The sequence below is a fragment of the Camellia sinensis genome, chromosome 4 (assembly GCF_055761805.1).
Source record: "Camellia sinensis isolate YWXY chromosome 4, ASM5576180v1, whole genome shotgun sequence".
In the NCBI taxonomy this organism is placed as follows: domain Eukaryota; kingdom Viridiplantae; phylum Streptophyta; class Magnoliopsida; order Ericales; family Theaceae; genus Camellia; species Camellia sinensis.
The window spans coordinates 38,681,571-38,705,872 of record NC_138964.1 but is presented as its reverse complement, the minus strand read 5'-3'; the positions used below and the strand labels follow the sequence as shown (position 1 = coordinate 38,705,872).

Sequence of the window (24,302 nt, the reverse complement as noted above, 5' to 3'; positions counted from 1 at the left end):
AAAAGAAATTAGATCGATTCGATAATCAAAACTTTTTCATTTTTATCGCGTCTGTTTATTAAAAAAAAAAAAAAGGTGGATTTTTTAAAATAGGTCATCCAATTTTTTTTGGAAAACAAACGAAATAAAATAAGAAAAGTTATGATTATCGAATCGACCTAATTTTTTTCATGAATGATATACATATTGTGTTCTACAAAATGAGCAAACCAAATCATTAAAATAAGATATCTCATCCAAATCACATAAAAAAAAAAGGAAAAAGAAAAAGAAAGTTTTTTCTTAACTAAAAGGAAATGATCTAGGATTTCGTAGAATTTGGAATCACAAAATTCTCTTTTCCACAGTAACATAATTTTCTTGCCTCTTAGTCCATATTTTCAGCATATATATATATATATATATATATATTATAACTCTCACATATTTATCATATACGACAAAATGTGTATTGATAGGAAATAACGATAATTTTCTTCTCGTATTTTCATTTCGTAATTACATGCTTGTAACATGACAGCCTTTTGTTAAAGACTTAAACAATAAAATATATTTGACTAAAAATATAACGAATTGACTATCACGGTTTTATGTATGAAACTAAAATAAAGCTCGATGCAAAGGACAATTTAACCATAATTCTACTTCCTTTGCACAATTTAACCATCATTCTACTTCCAACAATTTAAATCTTACAACCAAACACTCACCCACTTGGTCTCCCTCCCGCACCTCCTCCTTCACCTGCACCTCCCTTTCCTTGCTGCACCCCCTCCCCTTTTCTCCTTCCTCACCAGTCGCCCCTCCAACAATTATACTCTCAAATCCCATAGTTAAAATATATAATCCCAATGTAAAATACACCATATATATGTCGTAAATTCATTATTTTCGCACTCTTCTCTCTCTTGGCGGTGTTCAGATTTCTCATGGGAGGGAGGAGGTGTAAAATTTGAGGGAAAATGTTTAGGTATACAAGGTGCATAGTATATGCTCTTACGTAAATTTTTACAAACATATATATGTTATCTCATAAAATTGGATAAATCTTTACAAATATACGTAAGTTAACAAAATTTGAAAAATCGCAATTTACGTATATTTATAAAAACTTACACGATTTTATAACGTAACTAATATATATTTATTAGAACTTATGTAAGTGTATATTGTATGCGCTTGTACACTTAAAAATTGCCTAAATTTTAGATTTGTTGAAAATAAAATGAATTAAAAGACAAGTGTTTGATTATAAAGTAGAAATTGCCAAAATTTTATTGAAAATAAAATAGGAGTTTTACCCACAATTTCCAAACAGATCTAAATATTATAATGAAAAAAACAAATTGTGTAAATGTGTAAGATTTTGAAAGGTCAGTCTGTCTGCACATGCAATGAATGACTTGAGTAGTTTGGATACGTTGTCTTGTCTGCAAATTCAGGACCAGTTTTTAATTAGAGTAATAAGGAGGAGAGAAGACTATCTGTAGTCATGTGCTATAAGGACCTGTCCAAACAGGGATATCTTATATTTGCAATGTGTTGCAGTTGAACCACCAGCACCATCCTACTAATCAGGATTTGAATATCTTACTATTCAACTAGAAATTTGACAGTTTAAGGAAATTTACTCTTCTTTTTACTGATCAGAATTTGAATATTTTGTTATTCAACTAGAAATTTGACACTTTAAGAAAATTTGCTCCTCTTTTTAATGATCAAAATTTGAATATCTTATTATTCAACTAGAAATTTGACGTTTAAGTAGACCAATCAACTTGTTTGTGTGTTCTGGGCATAAAAAAAAAAAAAAAAAAAAACAGAAAAAGAAAAAGAAAAGAAGGTGTTGCAGTTGCACCATTTAGTGTAGGGTGGGGAGCCCCATGAGCCAAGGGCCTCATTAATTATTTTCCAATTCCACAATCTTAAGTGGGTCTGCAATTTCAGGCTATGTCCTGTTGTGTTTTCAAGCTTTAAACAAGCCCCCCCTCCAATTTTTGTACTCCATGTTAGTGTCATTATTTTTCTCAGATTTTTTTAATATTTTTTTTGGGTTTCCTCAAGGTGTAGCGGTGTAGATGGATGACGTAACTTCTCACCAAAATACAATAAATTTATGAATCTAACTATGGACAGAGAGTATTTTCTACCACTCACTCATAATAAAAGAACGACTCAAACATCATCATGGTGTACCACTGACGGTGGTGGCTCAGTACTGAAAGTATTGTCTTTTTATAGTTACGAGTCAAATTCGATTTTTAGGGGGCGTGAAAATCTTAAATTTTTTAGAGGTTTTCTTCGGAGATCTCGCGCTGTACTCCGATCAAAATTTGTCCGTGGCTAAGGCGATTGATGAGTTCTGCTGGTGTTTCGGTGATGGATCCCTTCCTATGGGTTGGGTTAAATCAGGCTGGCAACCGGCTACCCCGGAACCTAGGCCTACGGATGTAATGATGACACCTCAGAACATCTTTTTTTGTTAAAAAAAAAAAAAAAATCAACATGGTGTAAGTCTTACTTTCACTATAAGTGGGCAATAGAACATATGGTAAAAATAGTGTTTTTAATCTTATTCTAAAATTATTATTGCAAAAATGCCTTAAACCCCAGTGGAGTGACTCTCACTATTTTTTAATTGGTCCATATATTTTTTTTTTCTTTTATTATCTTCCATTAACTGCCCCCACGTGGAGGTGGGGTGCTGGGGTCACCCTCCACTGGGTGTCCGAGCACCGCTGTTATTATTGTTGATGTATTGTAAACAATTTATATGTATATATGTAAAGGTCCCGGTCCAACACAAGGCGACATATCATTGGCCAACCTAAATAAGGCTTGGATTGGATTTGCGCTTGGGCCTAGTTGTTAAAGCCCAACCCATCTACACCTGGTCCTAAGTGTTAAAGGTCAACTTATCAATCTAAGGAAAAAAAAAAAAAAAAAAAAATCTGAAAAGTAGGTTCAAATCTTAACCTAGCCTATTCGGCCAATACCATTAAGCAGGGAGATATAGGATTTCGGCTGTGGCCTGCCCTGGCTTGGCCTGCCATAAAAAAAATTCATCATGTTTAGCCCACAAGTGGATTTGGGCACCAATTTTGCGGGTTGAGACAACCTCACCTAGGCCAATGCAGACCCTTATGTACTTGCACAATATGCCTTAATAACAATAGATGAATGAAATTAGTTAATAGCACTAATTTAGTTTGTTACATGGTATATAGCTGGATCAATAAGAGTGATATCTACATATGGATGCAATCAACTTGACTCATTTTGGTGTGTCGTTTGAGAGTTGGTTTCATTCATTTCTTTTTCCACGACTTCGTTGATTGAAAGCACCACTTGCAAATTCCGTGGTAGCACTCCAGGAAAATTGAATAATTTTCCTAAAATACATACACCATAGAATGTGCACCCGGATTAATAGCATAAGCACATAAGCACCTTCTCATTTGTGGATCCACCTTTTCATTTGTGGATCCACTGTAAAATCTGATTAATAGCATAAGCACATTCTTGCATCAAGTTACCTAGTGCCCATTTCCCTAGCATAAGCACATCCCTATTGCCCAGTATAAAATCTGATTAATAGCACAAGTAAATCTCAACAATTCAGCTTTGCCTGATGATCATCATTCAATTAACTGTTTATCATAGTGAACTGTAATTGTGAAAAGGTTGGAAGATTTGGCCAAAGAAGGTGACAGCCCTGGAGATTCACTCCCATGGTTTTGATATTTCCCAATAAAACGCAACGTGTTCGAATTTTGATCATTTTCACACAGGAAAGGGTGACCACCCTCTAAGCTAAGTATTTATCGATGACTAATGGCGTACAAGTACCAGGAGGGAAAGGAGAGTAGAATCCTAAGACCATCAAACCTTTGGGTCCTCAAGCCATGAACAAAACTCAAAGAAATACAACATTCTTTTTCCTCTACTTCAAACCAATCTGTCTTTTTTGTTAATCACTAACCGCAAATTTGTATTTGAATCATAAATTTGTGAAAAGTAATTTATTAAGGGAGAAAAAATAGAAATGATTTTAACTTTTCGTTTTCGTTTTCCTTTTCTTTTCTCTCTACAAATTTTAGATCTAAATGTAACTTTAAGACTAAAAACATAAGAAAAAATAAACTGTACCCTTGAGATATTATCTACATATGTTTTGTTAAGTGGCTTTCAAGAAAGACAAATATGGACATAGCAGAAAGATTTCAAATAAATACTAAAATAACCGTGTTTTTTCAAATTTAACCTAAGTTTGGCAACATCCTAATAGTTAAAAAATCACTAAAAATGTTTAAAAGTCAAAGAACTATATAAAGAAATTAAAAACTCATTTTCTTTTCTACTTTGTACGTTACTTTGTGAAAAGTTAAAAAATATCCTAAACATACTAATTTTTTTCACTTCATATTTTACCCAAAAAGTCAAAAAATTATTAAAATTACTTCTTCCCAAACATTTTCATATAACACTCTTACACTTTCTTGAAATTTATGATGTAATCTATTATATCCAAATTGCAACTATGCACTTCGAGCAATCAACGTTTCGGGTGTGCTATATACACACTTTTTATCTTTTTATCTTTTTAAGTCACATCACCTCTCTACTTTTCTGTACATCTATTCGTAAAAATTTAAAAAGAATACTTATTTTTAGATCATCCCAAACAAAAGTTTGCTGATTTGAAATTCAAAATTCAAAATTTTAAATTGTAGCTTAATAGAGAAAGGAAAGGATTTTGACAACAAATTTGGGTGGAATGATGATATACAAACAAAAAATTCATACAAAATGGCATGGTAGATTTGTGTCGATTCATTTCAAATCAAAAGGCTCATTAAAATGATTTATAATTTCAAAAAATGTCACCACCATATCATTCATTCTTGTGTGACTTTTTGTATGACTTTCATTTGCAAATCACTTGCCATCTATCTGGGTAATTCTCTTTAAAATGATTTTCAAAACATAGCAAAATCATTTCTAGATTCTTTGGGGATTATTAGGCTGCAACTGTGTTTATTGGGTCATTCAATGCACAGGATTTTCGCTAAAGCGAGATTTGAGAAGGGCAAAATATACACAACCTCATCTCCATTTCTAGAGAGGTTCTCGTGACTCTAAGAGCAAGCCTTACCGTGGGGCCAACCAACCCTCACCATAAACACGAAAAACAAAGTGAAATATGAAGTGTGGAGTTATGTCTCAACAGATGTCTCCGTTCATAACCAGAGGTAATCTACTAAGAGAACAGTGATAAGTCAACCAAGGCAAATGTGTAAAAATTAGGTTAAGTGAAGGATTAAAATTAAGCCAATACAACAAGGCAACTTTTCAAGCTTGTTTCCAACTAATTAGAGCACTATAAGACCAGCACTGAACAAAACATGCAGTCCTCTCAATGAACAGGTGTGTAGAACGGCCATTGTGATATATATATATATATATATAGAACTCATAAAACAATGCCTTCCAACAGAGGCTGATGATGGATTAAATACTAACCAGCATGAAATGTTCTTTGAAAACTAACCATCAAATTCGAATTTTGCAAAACGGGTGATCGCATTCCCTTCGATAACAAAATTATCCGTGTATCTAACCTTTGTTCACCTAATATCTTGTTTCTCTGAATTTTTGAGTCCCTTCCCGCACTACGCAGATCACAAGTAGCTGCTGGTGGGTGTTCTTTTGTTTCTTAGGTTCATTGTTGTCTCCTGCTTCTGTTAGTGGTTGTTGTGTATGAACCATTTGTGGCGTACCTTGCTTTATCTATATATATCTTGTCATTTTCCTCAAAAAATGAAAAATAAATAAAAAAACATAAATCAGAACCTGTTCAAACATACACAGGGCTTAAAAAAATCGAATCCGAATCTTCCGTCGCACTCTCCTGTAGCGTACTCCTGTCGCCCTCCAAAACGACGTCGTTTTGGAGGGTTTTTTTTTTTTTTTTTTTCTCTTTTCTTTTCTTCTTCTTCTTCATTCTTTCTTTCTCTCTCTCTTTCTGTTGATGGGTTTCGGTTGTTGAGGCCGGTGGCGCCGAGGAGGAGGAGCACGGAGGCGGTCTCTCTAACACTTCATTCACAAATCTGAGACCCAAGAAATCTGATTTTGACTCAAGAAATGGGCTACTTCTCTAACACTCTTAACACTCGTTCATTTTTCCAGCTGCTCTTCGGGTTTTGGCTCAAGAAAACAACCCAAATCTGATTTTGATTGGCAAAATCTGATTTCTTCTTTTGATTTCTTTGCTCTGTGACAATCACAGTGTTCATCCTCTTCACTACACTCTTTATTCTTTCTCTTACTTGAATCTGGATTTGGGTTTGGAAACTAACGAATGAAGACGAGGAAAGGATGAAGATGTTGAATGTAATCCTATACATGAAGGTTTTGAACTGGTAATGGCTGAAAGATGTAAATCCCAATCTTTTTCTATGGCAAAAATCTGAGCTACCACTATATATATATATATATATATATTTATATCATAATGGGTATAACTATGCTGGTTTAATTTTTTCACTTATGTTTCTTGGGTTTTGCTGCAACTTGCAATTTTTTTTTTTTTTTTTTCAGTATTTTCTTTTTCTTGTAAGCTAGCTAGAATGTAATATTTTTTATTTTTTTTTGAATAAATAAGCTACCTTAACCTGCAATTTACTGAATCATGATTTCAATATAGGGTTTCTTCGCACAAGGAAGAGAGATATGGCACCTCCACAATAGAAAAAACTTAATCTCCAGATCGAAGGAAGAAGAAGAAAAGAAAAAAAAAAAAAAAAAACCTCCAAAACGACGTCATTTTGGAGGGCGACAGAGATACGCTACAGGAGAGTGCGACGGAGGATCCGGATTCAAAAAAATCAACATCAAGTCTTCTAAAACTAAACAAGTCAAAGTGAGAAACAGGAAGAGCCCATAGCTGGGTGGATGAAGTCATAAATTACCAAGCCTCTGTGCAGAGTCGGCTACCAATATAAATTGACAAAACGATGTCAATCATAAAACAATCCATTACAAAAGCTCCAATTCCAGGTGCACCTTTTCACAAGAACAACAAATCTCAGGCAAATTTACTACTCTCCATTTTGACACAAACGATAATAACTGTGACCCAAAAAGCACTCTAGTTGATTCAGATAAAAATTTTGTCAAGCCTTCCCCTATTAGAGGTATTAATAACTAAAGTTGGATAATCTTTTACTCATGTTGGATCTTAGATTAAATTTTATATGATCAGGGGAAAACTTAAGCAGCTGATACTTAGGCCTCGTTTGGCAAGTGCCTCTTTTAGCCAAAAAGCTAAAAAATTACTAAAAAAATCAAAAAGCCAACAACCCATACCAAAAAGTCAAAGATTCAATTTTCTCTCTACTTTTTGCACATTTTTTCGTAAAAAGCCAAAAAATCATCCCAAACATACTAGTTTTTTTTACATCACATTTTAGCCAAAAAGTCAAAAAGTTACTAAAAAAGCCTGTTGCCAAACGAGGCCTAAATTACTGAAACAAAAAATGCTTGAAAGTAACTAAAGCTTAAAGAAGGTTAACTAATTGTATTTGACTCTAAATGTCACATATCAACATACAAAAAGGAAACCTGTTCCAAGATACATAAATTAATTAATTAAAAAAAATTACAAAAAAAAATACAAAAAGGAAACAGGAACATGAAATTAAGCCTCTAAAATAGGGGGGAGTGAAAGAAAAATAGGGAGTGCTGGGAGGGCTAGCCTAGGTATTTGCAAGTGCCTGCCTTCAGATCTAAATGCTTTTTCACACTAGAAAATTCAAGCTATTACCATTGTATCAAGAAAAGTCTCTTTTTTAAAGAAAGAACAGAACAATTATTCCTAAACAGACAGAAAGTAGTCTCCCAAAAGAGCATGGCATAAAAAGACAGCCTAAACATCATTGCAAAACAATTATTACTTGTTTTTTGCTTTTTTTGTTCTTTCTTGTGTTTTCAGGAATTTTCGTGGTCAACAGAAAATAAACTTACGATTTATCAAAAAAAAAAAAAACAGAAAATAAACTTACTAGGAACAAAAAATGTTTTCCACTTTTGAAAGGTGGACAACATTTCCCAGATCAAGTCTCACCAATATCATCACCACCACCACCACCTCCACTACCCTACCTTATCCACCATGACCACCCCAGCTCCACCATCACCACCTCAACGCCACACGACCAGCACACCACCACCTCCACTTGCACCACCACTACCCCCACCTTATCCACCATGACCACCCCACCTCCACCACCACCACCACCACCACCTCAACACCATGACCAGCACACCGCCACCTCCACTAACACCGCTACTAATACAATCACCACTAGGCACATTAGTTTCAAAGTCGTAACCATAGATAAGAAAACATTTTTTGAAAAAAGTTTTTCGTCAAGTTTTCTGCTGTAATAAATGGAGGGATAGTCTAAAATTTAAATTAGAGTTATTCATGTGGATATTAATACCTTGATCAAAATGAAGGTCAATTATTTGTATTGGACTTTAATACCAGATAATATAAGCAGACTAAAAGGAAACAGTAACTTGATACTAAGACTCTAAAATAGGGGGAGTGAAAGAAGCAATAGGTAGTGCTGCAAGGGCTGGACTAGGTATGAAGATCCTTCAATATCAATTGCAAGTTCCTACACTCAGTTTCAAACGCTTTCTCACACTCGAAAGTTCAAGCTATTACCATTATATCAAGCAAGGTCTCATTTTAAAGAAAGAAACATTCTTCCCAAACAGACAGAAAGTAGTCTCCCAAGAAAACATGGCATGCAAAGACAACATAAACATCATTTCAAAACAGTAACTTCATTTCCTAGAGGCAATCCTAGTTGCACGAAGTACGAGCAAGGACGGGAGCAGGGTGTGGGAGAGAGGGCATATAGAAATTTTTAAGATTACAAGTGCCTATAGAAGGCTGTATATATTTTATATATTATATATATAAATATACTTTAACATTTTCTTTTACTTAGTTGTAATGTGTTAAAATATAAATTATTATTGGATATAAATGTCAACTACAAATTGTCTTCGTTAAGTATGAATAAATAATATGTAAAAAGAGAGTACTAGAATAAATTTTGAGTTATTTCTTTTATTTCTTTAAGATTTTTATATTTGAGTGGTTCTGTTGAGGGGTTTTATTTCATTTGGGAGTGAGATTCTTTCTTGATGGAAATGAGTTTCTTACTTCCATACGGGTAATCGCAAAACAAAAGTATCACTCCCTATATATCCACATGAATGTGCAATTCGCCCAAAAAGTCAACAAAATTGCCAAAAGAAGAATAAGTCTCCCGAATCCAAAAAGACAAAGTGACGAGTCTTGTCCCTGTCAAACAAAGAATTGCTCTCTCCAAATATTCAAAAGAGATCCTATTATTCTCACTCCACAAACACCACATGTAACGCAAAGTGGAGAGGCCTCCAACATCTTCCTAAACCTACCAGTTGCACAATGACACACTGCTCCAAGATGAAAACAACTCCCTAGCCGATACAAGCATCACCCACTCCAAACCAAGAATTGAGAACACCACAATCCACACCTCCCTCGGTATCGCTTGGTCAATGTAATAGGACATGGTTCACACTCCCAATTCCCTCTTACACACAACACCAATCCATCAAGAATTTGCCCTCTCTTTTTCAGAAAAGAAGTTTGAGTAAAAGTCCTACTATTTATTATGAAAAGCTCTGTTCACAAATAAATTGAAAGTTTTTGGCTTTTGAATTCCTAAAAACTAAGGGCTATTTGTTTCTCAAAAAAAAAAAAAATCAGAAATTATTTTGAAAAAATTGAAATTAATTTGATAAAAATAATTATGAAAAAGATAATTTTAGTTTATTAGAAAAAATTACTGACACAAGTTTCTGAAAATCAAACCAAACATGACCAAGAAGTCTAAAGGAGGAGGGATTAATCAATATGTATAATCCCCATTGTCATTATTTTCTTCGTACTTGCAATAGATTTTATATATGTGTAAGTGTAAGCAATGACGTGTATCCTCCAAGCTTCTAATGTGTGTTGGTCTGTGGGTTCTTAACAAGTTAAAAGATAATAATAATGAGGCACATTTGAATGTGTTCAACACGTATGGAAGAGTGCTTGACTAGTTTTTTTTTTTTTTTTGATTAGCAGCAAAAGAAGAATTATTAAAATGGAAAAAAGAGAAATACAAAGGAGGACAAGAAGTCCTCAAAAGTAAAAACCAAAAAAAAACTAAAAAAACTACAAATTGCATACTGACTTCCAATCGCTAAAAATAAAATAAAATAAAATAAAATAAATAAATAAATAAAAGCATAATTCCCCTAATTGGGGGACCAACTGAAGCCCAAAAAGATGCAAGAACTCTAATTTTCTCCCACATCGAAAAGATGTCAATACTTTTGTCATCAAAGATCCTCGTATTCCTTTTCAACCATTTGACCTAGAATAGAGCAAACACTGCACAAAGCCCCAACACCTTTGCTATTTTGTTTAGGCCTAAGAATCGAAAATCAATAGAGAGCATTGAACTACATGATTCGGGTGCCACCCAAGCAAGGCCACCCCAAGCAAAAAATTGTTGCCACAAACTACCACTGGACAGTGTAAAAACATATAATTCAGATTCTCCCCCTCTACCTTACACATGATACACCAATGAGGAGAAAGACAACAATTAGGCCTCATCTTTTGAAGGGCATCATTGGTCAAAATACTTCCATGAACCAAAGACCATATAAAAAAATTCACTTTTAGAGGCGCAAAAGACTTCCAAATTCTTTTGTAAAGACGAAAAAATGGAATATTTGGCTTCTCAATGATTTTTCCAAAGAAGGATTTGCAAGAAAATACACAGGAAGTATATAGGAGCCAAACCAATTTATCATCTGAGGAAGAATCCAATGACAAATGATCAATGCGAGACAACAAGGAGGCTAAATCACCATCCTCCCTATCAATAAGATTTCTAGCAAAATTAAGATTCCATGCAATTGTAGCCAAACGAGAATATGAAAACGACGCAATGGAGAAACCATGAGAGTTTGCGACCCTATAAAGACCCGGGGAATCTCTAGCAAAAGATGAATTTCCAACCCAAATATCCTCCTAGAACCGAATCGACTCCCCATTTCCCACCCTTAGAGAGAGAAATCTAGAGAAAAGAGGAAAAACATGAAAAATCGACTTCCAAGGAGAACGATAATTACCTCTCAAAACCACATGAATGGACCTACCATCATCGTGAACCCCATACTTGCTCTTAATAATAGAATCCCATAATGAGTCACTCTCCAAAGGGAATCTCCATAGCCACTTTCCGAGAACAGTAAGATTTCTTGCTACAATGTTTCCTAATGCAAGCCCCCTTTTATCCTTTGACAACAAAATAGTCTCCCATCTAACCAAATGCATCTTTTTGCTCTCATCATTTCCTTCCTATTAAAAATCCATCATTAAACTCTCAATAAATTTAGCAATCCTAACCGGATGTGTTACACAGACTCGTCACTTTTGGCGAAGTACCCATGTCGACACGACACGACAAGGATACGGGTATATAATCTAGTACGAATTGTTAGAATATTCTTATATATTTGTAATTATCTTATATATTTGTAATTATTTGTTCCTGATTTCATGCCTTAGGGCTCTCCTTGTAAGTTAGGTTAATTAATATAAAAGTGAATGAATTGATATTCATTCACTAAGGTTTTGATTTTACCTCAACAAACATGGTATCAAAGCCCAAACCCTAAACCCAGCTTCTTCCGCCACCTTCCATCACCACTCTGAAAAAATCCGTCTCTAGCCAACCCACCATCACCATTTTTCGACCTCTCATGGGACTTGCGCACGCTACAGCAGGCCTTCCAGGCTCAGCCGACAGCCGTCAGAGGCCATAAAGGCCAGAACGACACCAGTCGGAGGTAACCCAGGACCAGACGACTTCCGCTAGGGCTTGCGCACGTAGCAGCAGGCCTTCCAGGCTCAGTCGACAGCCGTCGGAGGCCATCCAAGCCAGGACGAAGCCAGTCGGAGGTCACCCAGGACCAGACGCCTTCCGTCGGAGTTCACCCAGGACCAGACAACACATTTTGGCAGTTCGACAGTCTGTTTCAGTCTAGTCGGCAGTCTCTTCGTTTCTCTGTGGCTTCTCGCATGTCTTTGTGAGGTTTGCTACTGAGATACTGATTGATCGTGATACCTTATTCAAAAAAATAAATAAATAATAATAATAATAAAAATAAAAAATAAAAATAAAAATAAAAATTGTTTTGATTGAGGTTCTGATTTCAGTATTATTTTTTAATTTATTTTTTGGTCATTAGATGGCCCCAATAATTTGATTTTCATGCTCCCATAATGGTCTGTAATTGTCATTTCTTGGTTGTTCTCTTCCTCCCATAGTTGTGATTCTGCTAGTTGTGGTTTAAATAAGTAGCATACTCAGATGGCTGAAATTACTAGTGAATCCACCACTCATATCCAGCCACCTCAAGTGGAGAGCCTCATTATGCCTACTCAATCCGAAAACTACAATCCCAGCCTCAAAATTACCACCTCGCTGTTTAATGGTCAGAATTATCTAGCCTGGTCGCAGAGTCTGACTCTTTTTTTGAAGAGCAGGGGAGATGGGTTATGTTGCTGGAAGGGTTCAACCACCAGGGACCAATGATACTGGTTATGCCCAATGGGAGATTACTAACTCCTTGATTATGGGGTGGCTTATTCATTCTATGGTTTCGGATATTGGTGAAGGCTACTTGTCCATAGAAACTGCCCGGGATGTTTGGGAAGCTGTGGCTGCCACCTATTCTCGCAAGGGCAATTTTTCGCAGACCTTTGAGTTGCGTCGTTCCATCGAGCGCTCCGTACAAGGGGAGCAGACTGTTCTTCAGTACTTCACATTTCTTACCAATGGCTGAAAACGTCTTGATCACCTGCAGGACTATAAACCTGTTTGCACTACTGATTTCGTTGGCTACATGAAGTTTATTGCACATGAGAAGGTCTTCAAGTTCCTGGAAGGTCTTAATCTGGAATTTGATCCAGTCCGGAGTCGTGTCCTTGGCATGGATACTCTTCCTTCTCTTCAGGAGGCCTTTGCTTACGTACAGAATAAGGAGAGTCGTCGTTCTGCTATGATGCCAACTGCTTCTCCAGAACGCTCTGCCTTACTTTCTGTTCCTCCTCGGGATGGGACCACTCTACCCCGTGCTTCTCCTAATCCTTCTACAAAGGACCCTTTGTTCTGTGATTACTGCCACAAGCCACGACATACTCGTGAGACCTGTCGGAAGCTTCATGGGGCTCCATCCGGCGGTCGAGGTGATCGGTCTGGTTCTCGCGGAGGCCGGTCCAGCCAGTCTAGAGGACGTGGCTTTAATCCACGAGCCTATCAGTCCAGTGCAGTTGGCATACTTGATTCCACTCCAGCCCCAGTTGGCTTGTCCTCTGATGGGGTATCTGGCTTGTTTTCTTCTGAGTTTGAGGATGTTTTGCGTCACTTGTTGGACCGCCGGTCTTCTACCACTCCTCCGGATGCATCCTCTTCTTCATTTGCCCGATCAAGTAACTTAACCTCTCTTCCCAGTGCTTTCCTATCCCATAAGTTTGTCCCATGGATTATTGATTCTAGTGCCTCAGATCATATGTCTGGATCTTCTGATCTTTTCTTCGACGATAAGCCCTCTTTAGGACACGACAAAGTTCGCACTGTAGATGGTACTATTTCTTCTGTCTCTGGGAAAGGTTTAATTCGTGCCACTCCTACCCTTCCTCTCTTAAGTTTTACATGTTCCTAATTTCTCTGTTAATCTTTTATCCTTGCATTGTATTACTCAGGATTTGAATTGTAGTATGACTTTTTTCCCTGATCTAGTGTTATCAGAGGCAGCCTAAGCGCTCGCCTAAGCGCTAAGCGAGGCGAGGCGAGGCGAGGCTTTAGCGCTTCACACACACTGAGGCAAGGCGAAATGGTGAGGCGATGGAGAAACGCCTGAAGCGAGGCTTAGGCGATGAAGCGCAAGGCGAAGAGAAGCGACGCTTCATCAGATTTTGGCCTGATTTAAGTTCGAATCATCTGGGCTTTACTAAATAAGAAGTCCAAACCCTAGATCGACTTCGTTCGTCGACATCTGGGTCTTCTGGGTCTTCTTCTTCCGAAGTCGAATCATTTGGGTCTTCGTTCGTCGACTTCGTTCGGACGTCATTCTGAAGTGAGTTCCTACTTCTTCCTTCTTCTTCCTTTCTTCTTCTTCTTCCTTTCTCCTTTGTTCACTGTCGATTTCACCTGTTATTCCCCCCCTGTTCTTCCCTTCGACTTCACCTGTTCTTCTTTGTTCAATTTTTTCAATTAATTGAAGAACACTGTCAAACCTATGTTAAAATTAATTCAATTAATTTTTAATTCTCAAAAATTAATTCGTAAAAATTAATTTTTAAAATTAATTCAATTATTTAAAAATTAATTTTTTTTCAATTAATTCAATTATTTTTTTCTTCTGTGTTAAAATTTCAATTAATTCAATTAATTTCCTGATTATTTTAATTTCTTGGTTATTCAATTAATTATTTTAATTCAATTAATTCAATTAATTTGTTTAATTCAATTAATTTGTTTAATTCAATTAATTCAATTAATTTGTTTATTTTAATTCAATTAATTTAATTCAATAAAATTAATTTCCTGGTTATTTTAATTTCCTGGTTATTCAATTAATTATTTTAATTCAATTAATTTGTTTAATTCAATTAATTTGTTTATTTTAATTCAATTAATTTCCTGGTTATTCAATTAATTATTTTAATTCAATTAATTTCAATTATTTTAATTTCTTTATGTTCTTTAATGTTGTTACAATATGTTCTTTAATTTCCTTATGCTGAAACATTGAATTATCCTTTAATTTCCTTGTAAATATTTATATTTTTGTCTATACCATTTATTTTTAAAAAATATCCTTTCTAGTCGCCTCGCTTCGATGAAGCCCTTGCCTCGCCTCGTCGCCTCGCGCTTAGGTGTTAGGTGACCTTGTCGCCTCGGTTTGCTTTTCGCCTTAAAAAACACTGCCCTGATCATTGTCTTTTTCAGAACCTTATCACGGGGAGGACGATTGGCAGTGGTAAAGCAGATCATGGTCTCTATATCTTGGATCAGGCTGACAAGGTTGCACATCATTCTATCCAATCTCCAATCACCAAGGACGATTTATGGCTGTGGCATCGATGTCTTGGTCATCCCTCCTTTTATCTGCTTCAACATTTATTTCCTTCTGTTTTTACCAAAAATAATGTGTCTGACTTTCAATGTGAGTCTTGTCAACTTGGCAAATAAACACGAGCTTCTTTTGCTGCTCGTATTAATAAAAGCGTAGTTCCTTTTTCTTTAATACATTCTGATGTTTGATGTCCATCTCGTATTGTGTCATTGAAAGGCCATAGATGGTTTGTCACGTTTATTGATGATTTTTCCCATACTACTTGGGTGTATCTCATGAAAGAAAAGAGTGAGATTTTCTCTGTGTTTTAAAATTTTCATAAAATGCTTTGTACTCAATTTGGGGCTGTTGTCAAAATCTTACGTTCTAAGAATAGGGGTGAATACATTGATTCGAGGTTAGAGAGATATTTTTCCACTCATGACATTATCTATCAGACTTCTTGCACCAATACCCCGCAACAAAATGGGGTGGCAGAGCGCAAGAATCGTCATCTTCTTGACATGGCTCGGTTCCATTGGGGCGAGGCCGTTCTCACCGCTGCCTATCTCATTAATCGTCTTCCTACTCTAGTATTGCATAAACAGACTCCTCTCCAGGTTCTCTTAGGGTCCGCGTCTCTGTTTTCCATTTCTCCAAAAATCTTTGGGTGTGTCTGTTTTGTTGACAATCATTCCCCTACTCGTGATAAGGTGGACCCTCGCTCTCTCAAGTGTGTTTTCCTCGGCTACTCCCCTACTCAAAAGGGATATAAGTGTTATCATCCTCCTTCTCGTAAGTGGTTTGTGTCCATGGATGTCACATTCTTTGAGTCCCAGTCTTACTTTTTGTCTTCTCCGGTGTCCCAGTCATCCCTTCAGGGGGAGCCTTGGTGTGAAGAGATTCCTGTTGTCACTGTTACTCCTATGGTGGAATCTAACGCTACCAAGGACAGGGAAAGGCAAGTTTATGTCAGGGACAAAGACAGACAGAAAGTTACTTGGATATAAGAGACCACTTCTGCTCACCCACTGCCGTCTCCTACTTCTGATAAGAGTCCAGGTAACTTTGACCCTGTTGTTTCTCTTGAGTCTACTAATATTGCTATTCTTGACACAACTGATCTTGATATTCCTATTGCCAAGAGAAAGGATGTGAGATCTTGCACTCAACATCCTATCTCTAATTTTGTGTCATACTCTCATTTGTCGTCCTCATATAGCCTTTGTGTCCAACATTTCTTCTGAGTATACCTAATCATTTTCAGGATGCTCTCACTACCTCTGAGTGGAAACTTGCTATGATTGAGAAAATGAAAGCACTTCGTAAGAATGACACTTGGGAATTGATTGAGTTACCTAGGGGCAAGCGAACTGTGGGATGCAAATGGGTGTATACCATAAAGCACAAGGCAGATGGTTCAGTTGAGCGTTATAAGGCTCAACTTGTAGCAAAAGGTTTTACTCAGACATATGGGGTAGACTATCAAGAGACATTTGCTCCAGTTGCAAAGATGAATTCTATTAGGGTACTCATTTCTCTTGCAGCTAATTTAGATTGGCCACTTCACCAGTTTGATGTGAAGAATGCTTTCCTCCATGGTGACCTAGAAGAAGAGGTGTATATGGACATTCCCCCTGATTTTAAAGATCTTCAGACAAAGGGGAAGGTATGTCGACTTTGAAAGTTACTATATGGTCTCAAACAGTCTCCAAGGGCTTGGTTTGAGAGATTTACTCAAGCGATGGTGAAGTATGGTTTCAAACAAAGTCAGGCTTATCATACTCTGTTTGTTAAACATTCCTCCCATGGTAAGACGACGGCTCTCATTGTGTATGTGGATGACATAGTGCTTACAGGGGATGATGCTGGGGAAATTCCTCTGCTAAAGAAGTATTTGGCAAGTGAGTTTGAGATCAAAGACTTGGAAAATCTGAAGTATTTTTTGGGTATTGAAGTTGCCAGATCCAAGGATGAGATTTTCATGTGTCAGAAAATATGTCCTTGACCTATTGAAAAAAACAGGGATGCTTGGAAGCAAAGCCTGTGACACTCCTCTAGAGCCTAACCAGAAATTGAGTGATGATATTGGAGAAGCAACTGTTGATAGGGGGAGTTATCAGCGGTTAGTGGGTAAGCTCATTTACTTATCCCATTCTCGTCTTGATATCGCTATTGCAGTTAGTATAGTTAGCCAGTTCATGCATGCTCCTCATGCAATACACTTGGAGGCAATTATGAGGATTCTGAGATACTTAAAATCTTCTCCTGGAAAGGGCCTTTATTTTTCCAAACACGATCATCTTAGTGTGGAAGCCTATACAGATGCAGATTGGGCAGGATCAGTAACTGATAGGAGGTCCACTTCGGGGTATTGTACCTTTGTTGGAGGGAATCTGGTTACTTGGAGAAGTAAGAAACAGAATGTGGTTGCCCGGTCTAGTGCGGAGGCAGAGTTTAGAGTCATGGCACAAGGTGTGTGTGAGCTCTTGTGGGTCAAGTTGTTGTTGAGTGATCTGGGGATAGATCAAATGGATTCCATGCGACTATATTGTGATAATAAAGCTGCCATCAACATATCTCACAATCCAGTTCAACATGACAGGACAAAGCATGTTGAGATTGATTGTCACTTCATCAAGGAGAAACTCACTAGCGGCACAATATGTACTCCATTTGTGAAGTCTGGTGAACAACTCGCTGATATCCTTACAAAAGGGGTTGGGAACATCCCATTTCATGATATTCTACGCAAGCTGGGGATGAGAGATATCTTCGCACCAGCTTGAGGGGGAGTGTTAGAATATTCTTATATATTTGTAATTATCTGTTCCCGATTTCATGCCTTAGGGGGCTCTCCTTGTAAGTTAGGTTCATTAATATAAAAGTGAATGAATTGATATTCATTCACTAAGGTTTTGATTTTACCTCAACAAACACGAATACGACAGTAAGAAAATAGATACGGCATGCAGTAAGAAGAAAGATGACATACCTGTGATTAGGGCTACAAAAATGGAGATTAGGACTGCAATCGCGTTTCATCTTCTTCAATCTTCATCTCAAGTTGCGCTCTTCATCTCAGGTTGCGCTCTTCATCTTCTTCGATCTCCCTCTTACTTGACTTTGCCCTCTCTCTCTCTCTCTCTCTCGACTTTGCCCTCTCTCTCTCTCTCTCGACTTCATTATCTCTACTCTTTCTCAACCCAGCTTTTTAGGAACTGGAGTGAATTGAGGAAGAGAAAAATGGTCTTTATGTCGCTGTGCAAGTATATCTTTGAGGCTAAATGGTTATTTAATTATTCTTGGGTCCCACCACTTTGATTCATTATTGGAGTGATGTTTAGTGGAATGCCAATTCAAATATGGGTTATCAGTGGGTGTGGTGTGGTGAAGAGAAATTATTGGGTGTGGTACTTTTGGTTTGAAGAGAAATTATAATAGAATTGCCATGTTATCAGAAAAATACATAATATTTTTTTGACACATCCATGTTTAGCCATGTCCACGTTCCCATGTCTAATTTTTCGGTACTTTTTAGACATATCCACGTACCCCTCATTTAGAGGTTTGCCGAGTCCGACCTCTAGATACATACCCGCACCAAAGTCCATGTAACGTAGCTAACCAGCACCTTGAAAAGGGACAAAAAATAAATGGAGATATCATTTTAAATGGATTGGATCAACGTGTACCTCCCTCCCTTTGAAAGCAAAGCTCTTTTCCAATCCTCTAACCTCTTTGACCACCTCAATCTTGAAAAACAGCCATAGAAAAACCATCTGATCCTAGAGCTTTATCTCTTTCGCATTCGAAACTACTTCTTTAATTTCCGCCTCCTCAAAAGGCCCTTTCCATCCACCTAGCCAATGCCTCATCAATTGGCGCCTACTCAAGACCCTCAATCCCAGGTCTGACTACCCCTCCATCCGAATAAAGGTTTTGGTAAAACCTAAAATCTCATCTATGATTTGATCCTCTTTTTCAACCACCAACCCTTGCCCCATTTCTAACTTCTTAATGAACCTTTTCCTTTTTCCGCAACCCTATGAAATTTTTTCTTTTTGAGCCTAGGAAATTTGCTCCCTAAAAATGATCTCCTCCATTCTAAATTTTAGCTCATTCCTCTCTCTCCTCAAAAAATTATCCAAACCTGCAAAACACCTCAAGAGCATCTATCTCTTCAATTCTCTCATAGATCTCCCCTTTTTGCCTATTCAAATTGCCAAGGGTTTCCCTTTTCCACTTCTTTACTTTCTCCTTAATTAATTTCAACTTCCTCATGAATCTAAAACCCTCCCAACCTAAACAATTGCACTCATTCCACCAAAGAACAAAATTATCTCTAAACAAAGGATGCTCCAACCACATAAAAGGATTGGGAAAGACCTCCCTTAAAAGAACTCTAACCACACTAGGAATCATGATAAAAATGAATTTTACGGCCATCAGCCACCCTAAAACATATAAGAGGAAAGAAGACATTTCTAACCCTCATTATGCGTTTTTACACAACACCATGTGAACCCCTATTATCACCTGTAGAACAAACCCCCCAATCATGCCAATACTTACCATCAATCATCACTCTTCCCAAGCAAGCCCTCTTTTTGTATTTATTCATTGTTTGAACGCAATGAAGTCCCATTCAAAAGCATTGGCACATTTTGCTTTGGGTTGCATTCTAGAACAAATTTTTTTTTTTACATTTTATTTTCCCTATAGTACAAAAACTTGAGAGCGCTTCATATAGTTCATTTTCATTCTTCTTTCACATTCTTGAGAGAGGGTTGCTATAGATTTAGTTCTGCAAGTACATTGATCAAACTTACTGGAGCTTGGATTGACGCAATTAGTGAAAATCAAAATAGTACAAAAAGGAGATTGGCAAAGACCACAACAAGATTGGTGCAACAGGATTTTCTTATGCAAGTTAAGTAGGATATTGGTCTCAATTTTAGTGAGTTTTGTACTTAATCTTGGTTACTAGTGGGTTTGGTTACGTCCATAGTTTTTCCTGAATTTGGGTTGCCATGTTGTATCATTGTCTCTCTTTGTGGTTGATTTCTTTACCTTTCTCATATTTATTTTTGCTTAAATACCTTAGAATTAATCTAATTCAATTAGCTTGGATTAAAAATTCCTATCAGTTACTCTCAAATTCAAAAACAACAAAGGCTATTTGGTGCACTTTGACTTGAAATTTATTTTCAAGGCCTTGACATCAATTACAGTAGTAAACATTCTCATTGAATCTTTCTTGCTTAATTGAGCATCCCATTGATCTTTGTGTTTGCTAACGAGGTATAATAGGTGAAGAGTTCCCAACACAACAAGGCATTAGTGCTTTATGGTTCAAAGGAGAAAAATACTGCTCGACATTCTCTTCAAGAGAATCAAAACATCAATTTCCACTTCTACTAGAGCAACAAAAAAGTAAATTTTTGACACTAATACAAGAGGAAGAAACAGCATATGAAGACTAGAAAGTACTGCAAAAACCACAAAAGAAAAGTCCAACATAGATCTGGAAGCACATCTCCATCCACAATACAAGAACATGGTACAAAAGCAGTTCAAACTACTTTAAAATCACATAAATAACCAAGATTAAGGTGAACATGGCATATAATAGTATGGCTGCAAGGCCATAGTTCCCAAGGTTTCACCTCACCTTGGCAATGTATAACATACTAACAGCTCTTCTAATACATTACTAGTACATAACAATGCCAAATGTGATAGTGGTCTCTAAATGTAGATCTTAGACCACAAAGCACTTGAAATAACACTCCTTATAAATGGTACACTATAAATATTAGCTTCCATCATGAACTATAAGAAGAAATTAAAGTAATGATGTAAAAAAACAAGGATTTGATAGCTCATTAGAAAACACAATGGGTGATATCACCTGCATTATTGCTTGACATTCTCCAAGTACCATTTATAGGTATCAACAAGCCCATCCCGGAGTGATATCTTTGGGACCCAACCCAATCCTGACAGCTTTGAGCTATCCATGAGCTTCCTTGGAGTACCATCTGGCTTCGAAGTGTCCCAAACAAGCTCACCCTCAAACCCAACAACCTCCTTCACCAACTCAGCAAGCTCCTTAATTGTCACCTCTTTCCCACTCCCCACATTCACATGCCCCAACCCACTATACTTCTCCATCAAAAACACCACCGCATCTGCCAAATCATCGACATGCAAGAACTCGCGCAATGGTGACCCTGTTCCCCACACCACCACCTCTATGGCACCCGAAACCTTGGCCTCGTGAAACCGCCTCATCAATGCGGGCAACACGTGCGAATTCTCAGGGTGAAAATTATCATTTGGGCCATATAAATTTGTGGGCATTGCTGAAATAGCATCCCAATTGTACTGAATTCGATAGGCCTGGCACATTTTGATGCCGGCGATCTTTGCCACCGCGTACCATTCATTGGTGGGCTCTAATGGACCGGTTAACAATGCGTCTTCAGGGATTGGTTGAGGGGCGAATTTAGGGTAAATGCAAGAAGATCCTAAGAAAACGAGTTTCTTTACACCATGGCGATAGGCTGAGTCGATTACATTGGTTTGGATTTGGAGATTGATTGCGATGAAATCGGCGGGGTAGGTGTTGTTGGCATGAATGCCGCCGACTTTGGCGGCAGCGAGGATTACGAATTGGGGGTTTTCGGCGGCGAAGAAGGCTTCGACAGCGGATTGGCGAGTGAGATCGAGATCGGAGTGAGATCGGAGGAGTAGATTGGTGTAGCCGAGCTGGCGGAGCTTGTTGACGATTGCGGAGCCGACGAGGCCACGGTGGCCTGCGACGAAGATCTTCGCGGATTTGTCGAATGTGAAGGAATCTGCAAAGATAGACAGAGATGAGAGAGATTGGCATTAGGGTTTTGCAGAAATCGAAATTATATGTATGGATATACGTATATATAGAGAGATAAAGAGAGAACTGTGTAGATCTAAGAGATTAAGGTAGAGAGAGAGAGAGAGAGTACCAGTGGAACCGTTGGGGCCTCCCATGTTTGATCGCAGAGAGAGAAAGAGCCAACTGCAGCTTTCAGCACTGAAGCTTTCCTTTTTAACTGTCAAAACCATCCGTTACTGTGCGTTTATTTGTACCGACTGAATGAAGAAATTCACCGGACGGTCAATATTGATATATTACCTTCGAATTAAGGTTTTTTTTTGAGTATTCTAAATAAGTATAATTTTTATCTTTTTAAATTAAAAAGTTGAGAAAAAAATATGAATATTTGGGTTAATTTTTTAACTTTTTACAAAAAAATATGTATTAAAAAATTATATAAGAAAGTGTGTACGAGAAGTTTGGAAGAGCATTGGATGGTGCTGTTCGGATCGTGGGGGCCATCACGGGTCCCGTTTTGATAATCTGAATCGTTAAATGTGTAGAACTCGTCGAGTACTATATGCTTGTAAAAAATCACGTTGATCGGATATCGATAGCTATCTGATCGAATTAGTTTTTTTTCCAATCGTCAAATATAACACCATCTATTTTTTTTTATACAAAACTGATTTGATCATGTAGTTGCGATATCCGATCAACGTGATTTTTTATAGATATATAGTACTCAACGAATTTACACATTGCACGATTTAGATTATCAAAATGGAACCCATGATGAACCCCCATGAGCCGAACAGGACCTTGTTGTTTGTGAACCGATCATGTGCAATTTTTCCATAAAGTTCATTTCAAAAGTCTATGGACAGCCAAATGTGTTGCAATAATTTTTGTATAAATTTTTTTTAAAGTGAATAGTAGCAACTTTTTAACTTTTTTAGTAATTTTTTGACTTTTTAAATTATTTGCAATATGCCAAACCAGGCCTTAGTTGAACTGAATTTGTATTTTATTTTTATTTAGTTATAAGATTAGATGTCAGAAAAAGATTATTTGATTAGATCGAATATAAATCTTTTGTTTGTTTAAAATATTACGGAGAAGAATAAATTTTCAAATAACTATTTTACTCTTTTCAACTATTTACTAAGTAATAGTAATAGTAAATATATATTTAATATTTTAATTATTTTTAACTAGATTAAATAAAAATTTATTTTATTTTATTTTTTATATTATTAAATAAATTTATTTTTTTAAAATTAAATAAATAAAATGTCAATAAAAATATATGTTATTTTTTTAATTAAAATTTTAAATAAATTTATTTTAAAAAATAATAATAATTAAATAATGAAATTAAATAAAAAAATTCTATTAAAATTTAAATAATGAAATTAAATAAAGTATGAATAAAATTTTAAAATAAAACATCAATAAAATATCTATAAAAAATTATTTTAAAAAAGTAAATAAATAAAACATCAATAAAAATTAAATAAAATTATTTTATTTTTAAATTGAGACATTTAAATTTTATTGAATTTTACTAAATATAAAACATAATTAATTAGTAGAGAGTTAAAATGGTCATCTCATCACCTAATCTCATATCCCCTTATTTGTGTCCCACTCACCCCATGAGAGACAATAGTCCAATGAATTTGAGACTAATAGTCCGAAACAAAAATTTTAAACCAAACAACGGATTATTAGTCCAAATGGCCTAATAGTCCAATCTCACCCCTCAATCTCTCAAAACAAACAACTCCAAAAGGGTTTACATGGTTGGTTTGAGATCCGGATTGGGTTTTTTTTTTTTTTTTTTCTTATTATCTTAGTTTAAGATTAAAAAGTTTTGTTTATGATAAGTTTTTCTGATTTTTTTAACTTTTGTGAAAGAAAAAAATGAAATAATTATAATTTAGATGTAATATTTTATTTTATTGACTTTTTAGTCTGTTAGACTTATTTATTTTGATGATTTATTTAATTATGTTTTAATTTATTTGAAAGAGAAAAATAGAATCCAAAATTTATTTTAATGATTTACTTAATTATATTTTAATTTATTTGAAAAAGAAAGATAGAATCCAAAATTTATTTTGTCCCATTATTTCTCACCTAAACTTTTATCCTAAATATTGTTTGAATGTATTTAATATTTGTTTAAATC

The 24,302-nt window shown here is 36.2% G+C and overlaps 1 protein-coding gene across 1 annotated transcript; it reads right to left on the bottom strand.

Moving 5' to 3' along the window:
* Positions 1-20,807: 20,807 nt before the first annotated feature.
* On the bottom strand, positions 20,808-22,393 carry LOC145824573 (putative GDP-L-fucose synthase 2). Its single transcript, XM_082924644.1, has 2 exons — positions 22,257-22,393; positions 20,808-22,109 (listed from the first exon to the last, which is right to left on the bottom strand). The coding sequence occupies exons 1-2, from the start codon at positions 22,354-22,356 to the stop codon at positions 21,166-21,168; spliced, it is 1,044 nt and encodes a 347-aa protein (XP_082780770.1). The 5' UTR covers positions 22,357-22,393; the 3' UTR covers positions 20,808-21,165.
* Positions 22,394-24,302: the final 1,909 nt, after the last annotated feature.

Bases quoted from the DNA above. Each gene is read 5' to 3' on its own strand.
- LOC145824573 (XM_082924644.1), bottom strand. From the start codon at position 22,356: ATGGTTTTGACAGTTAAAAAGGAAAGCTTCAGTGCTGAAAGCTGCAGT. The intron at 22,110-22,256 runs GTACTCTCTCTC...CTATCTTTGCAG, and splicing joins AGGCCCCAACGGTTCCACTG to ATTCCTTCACATTCGACAAA.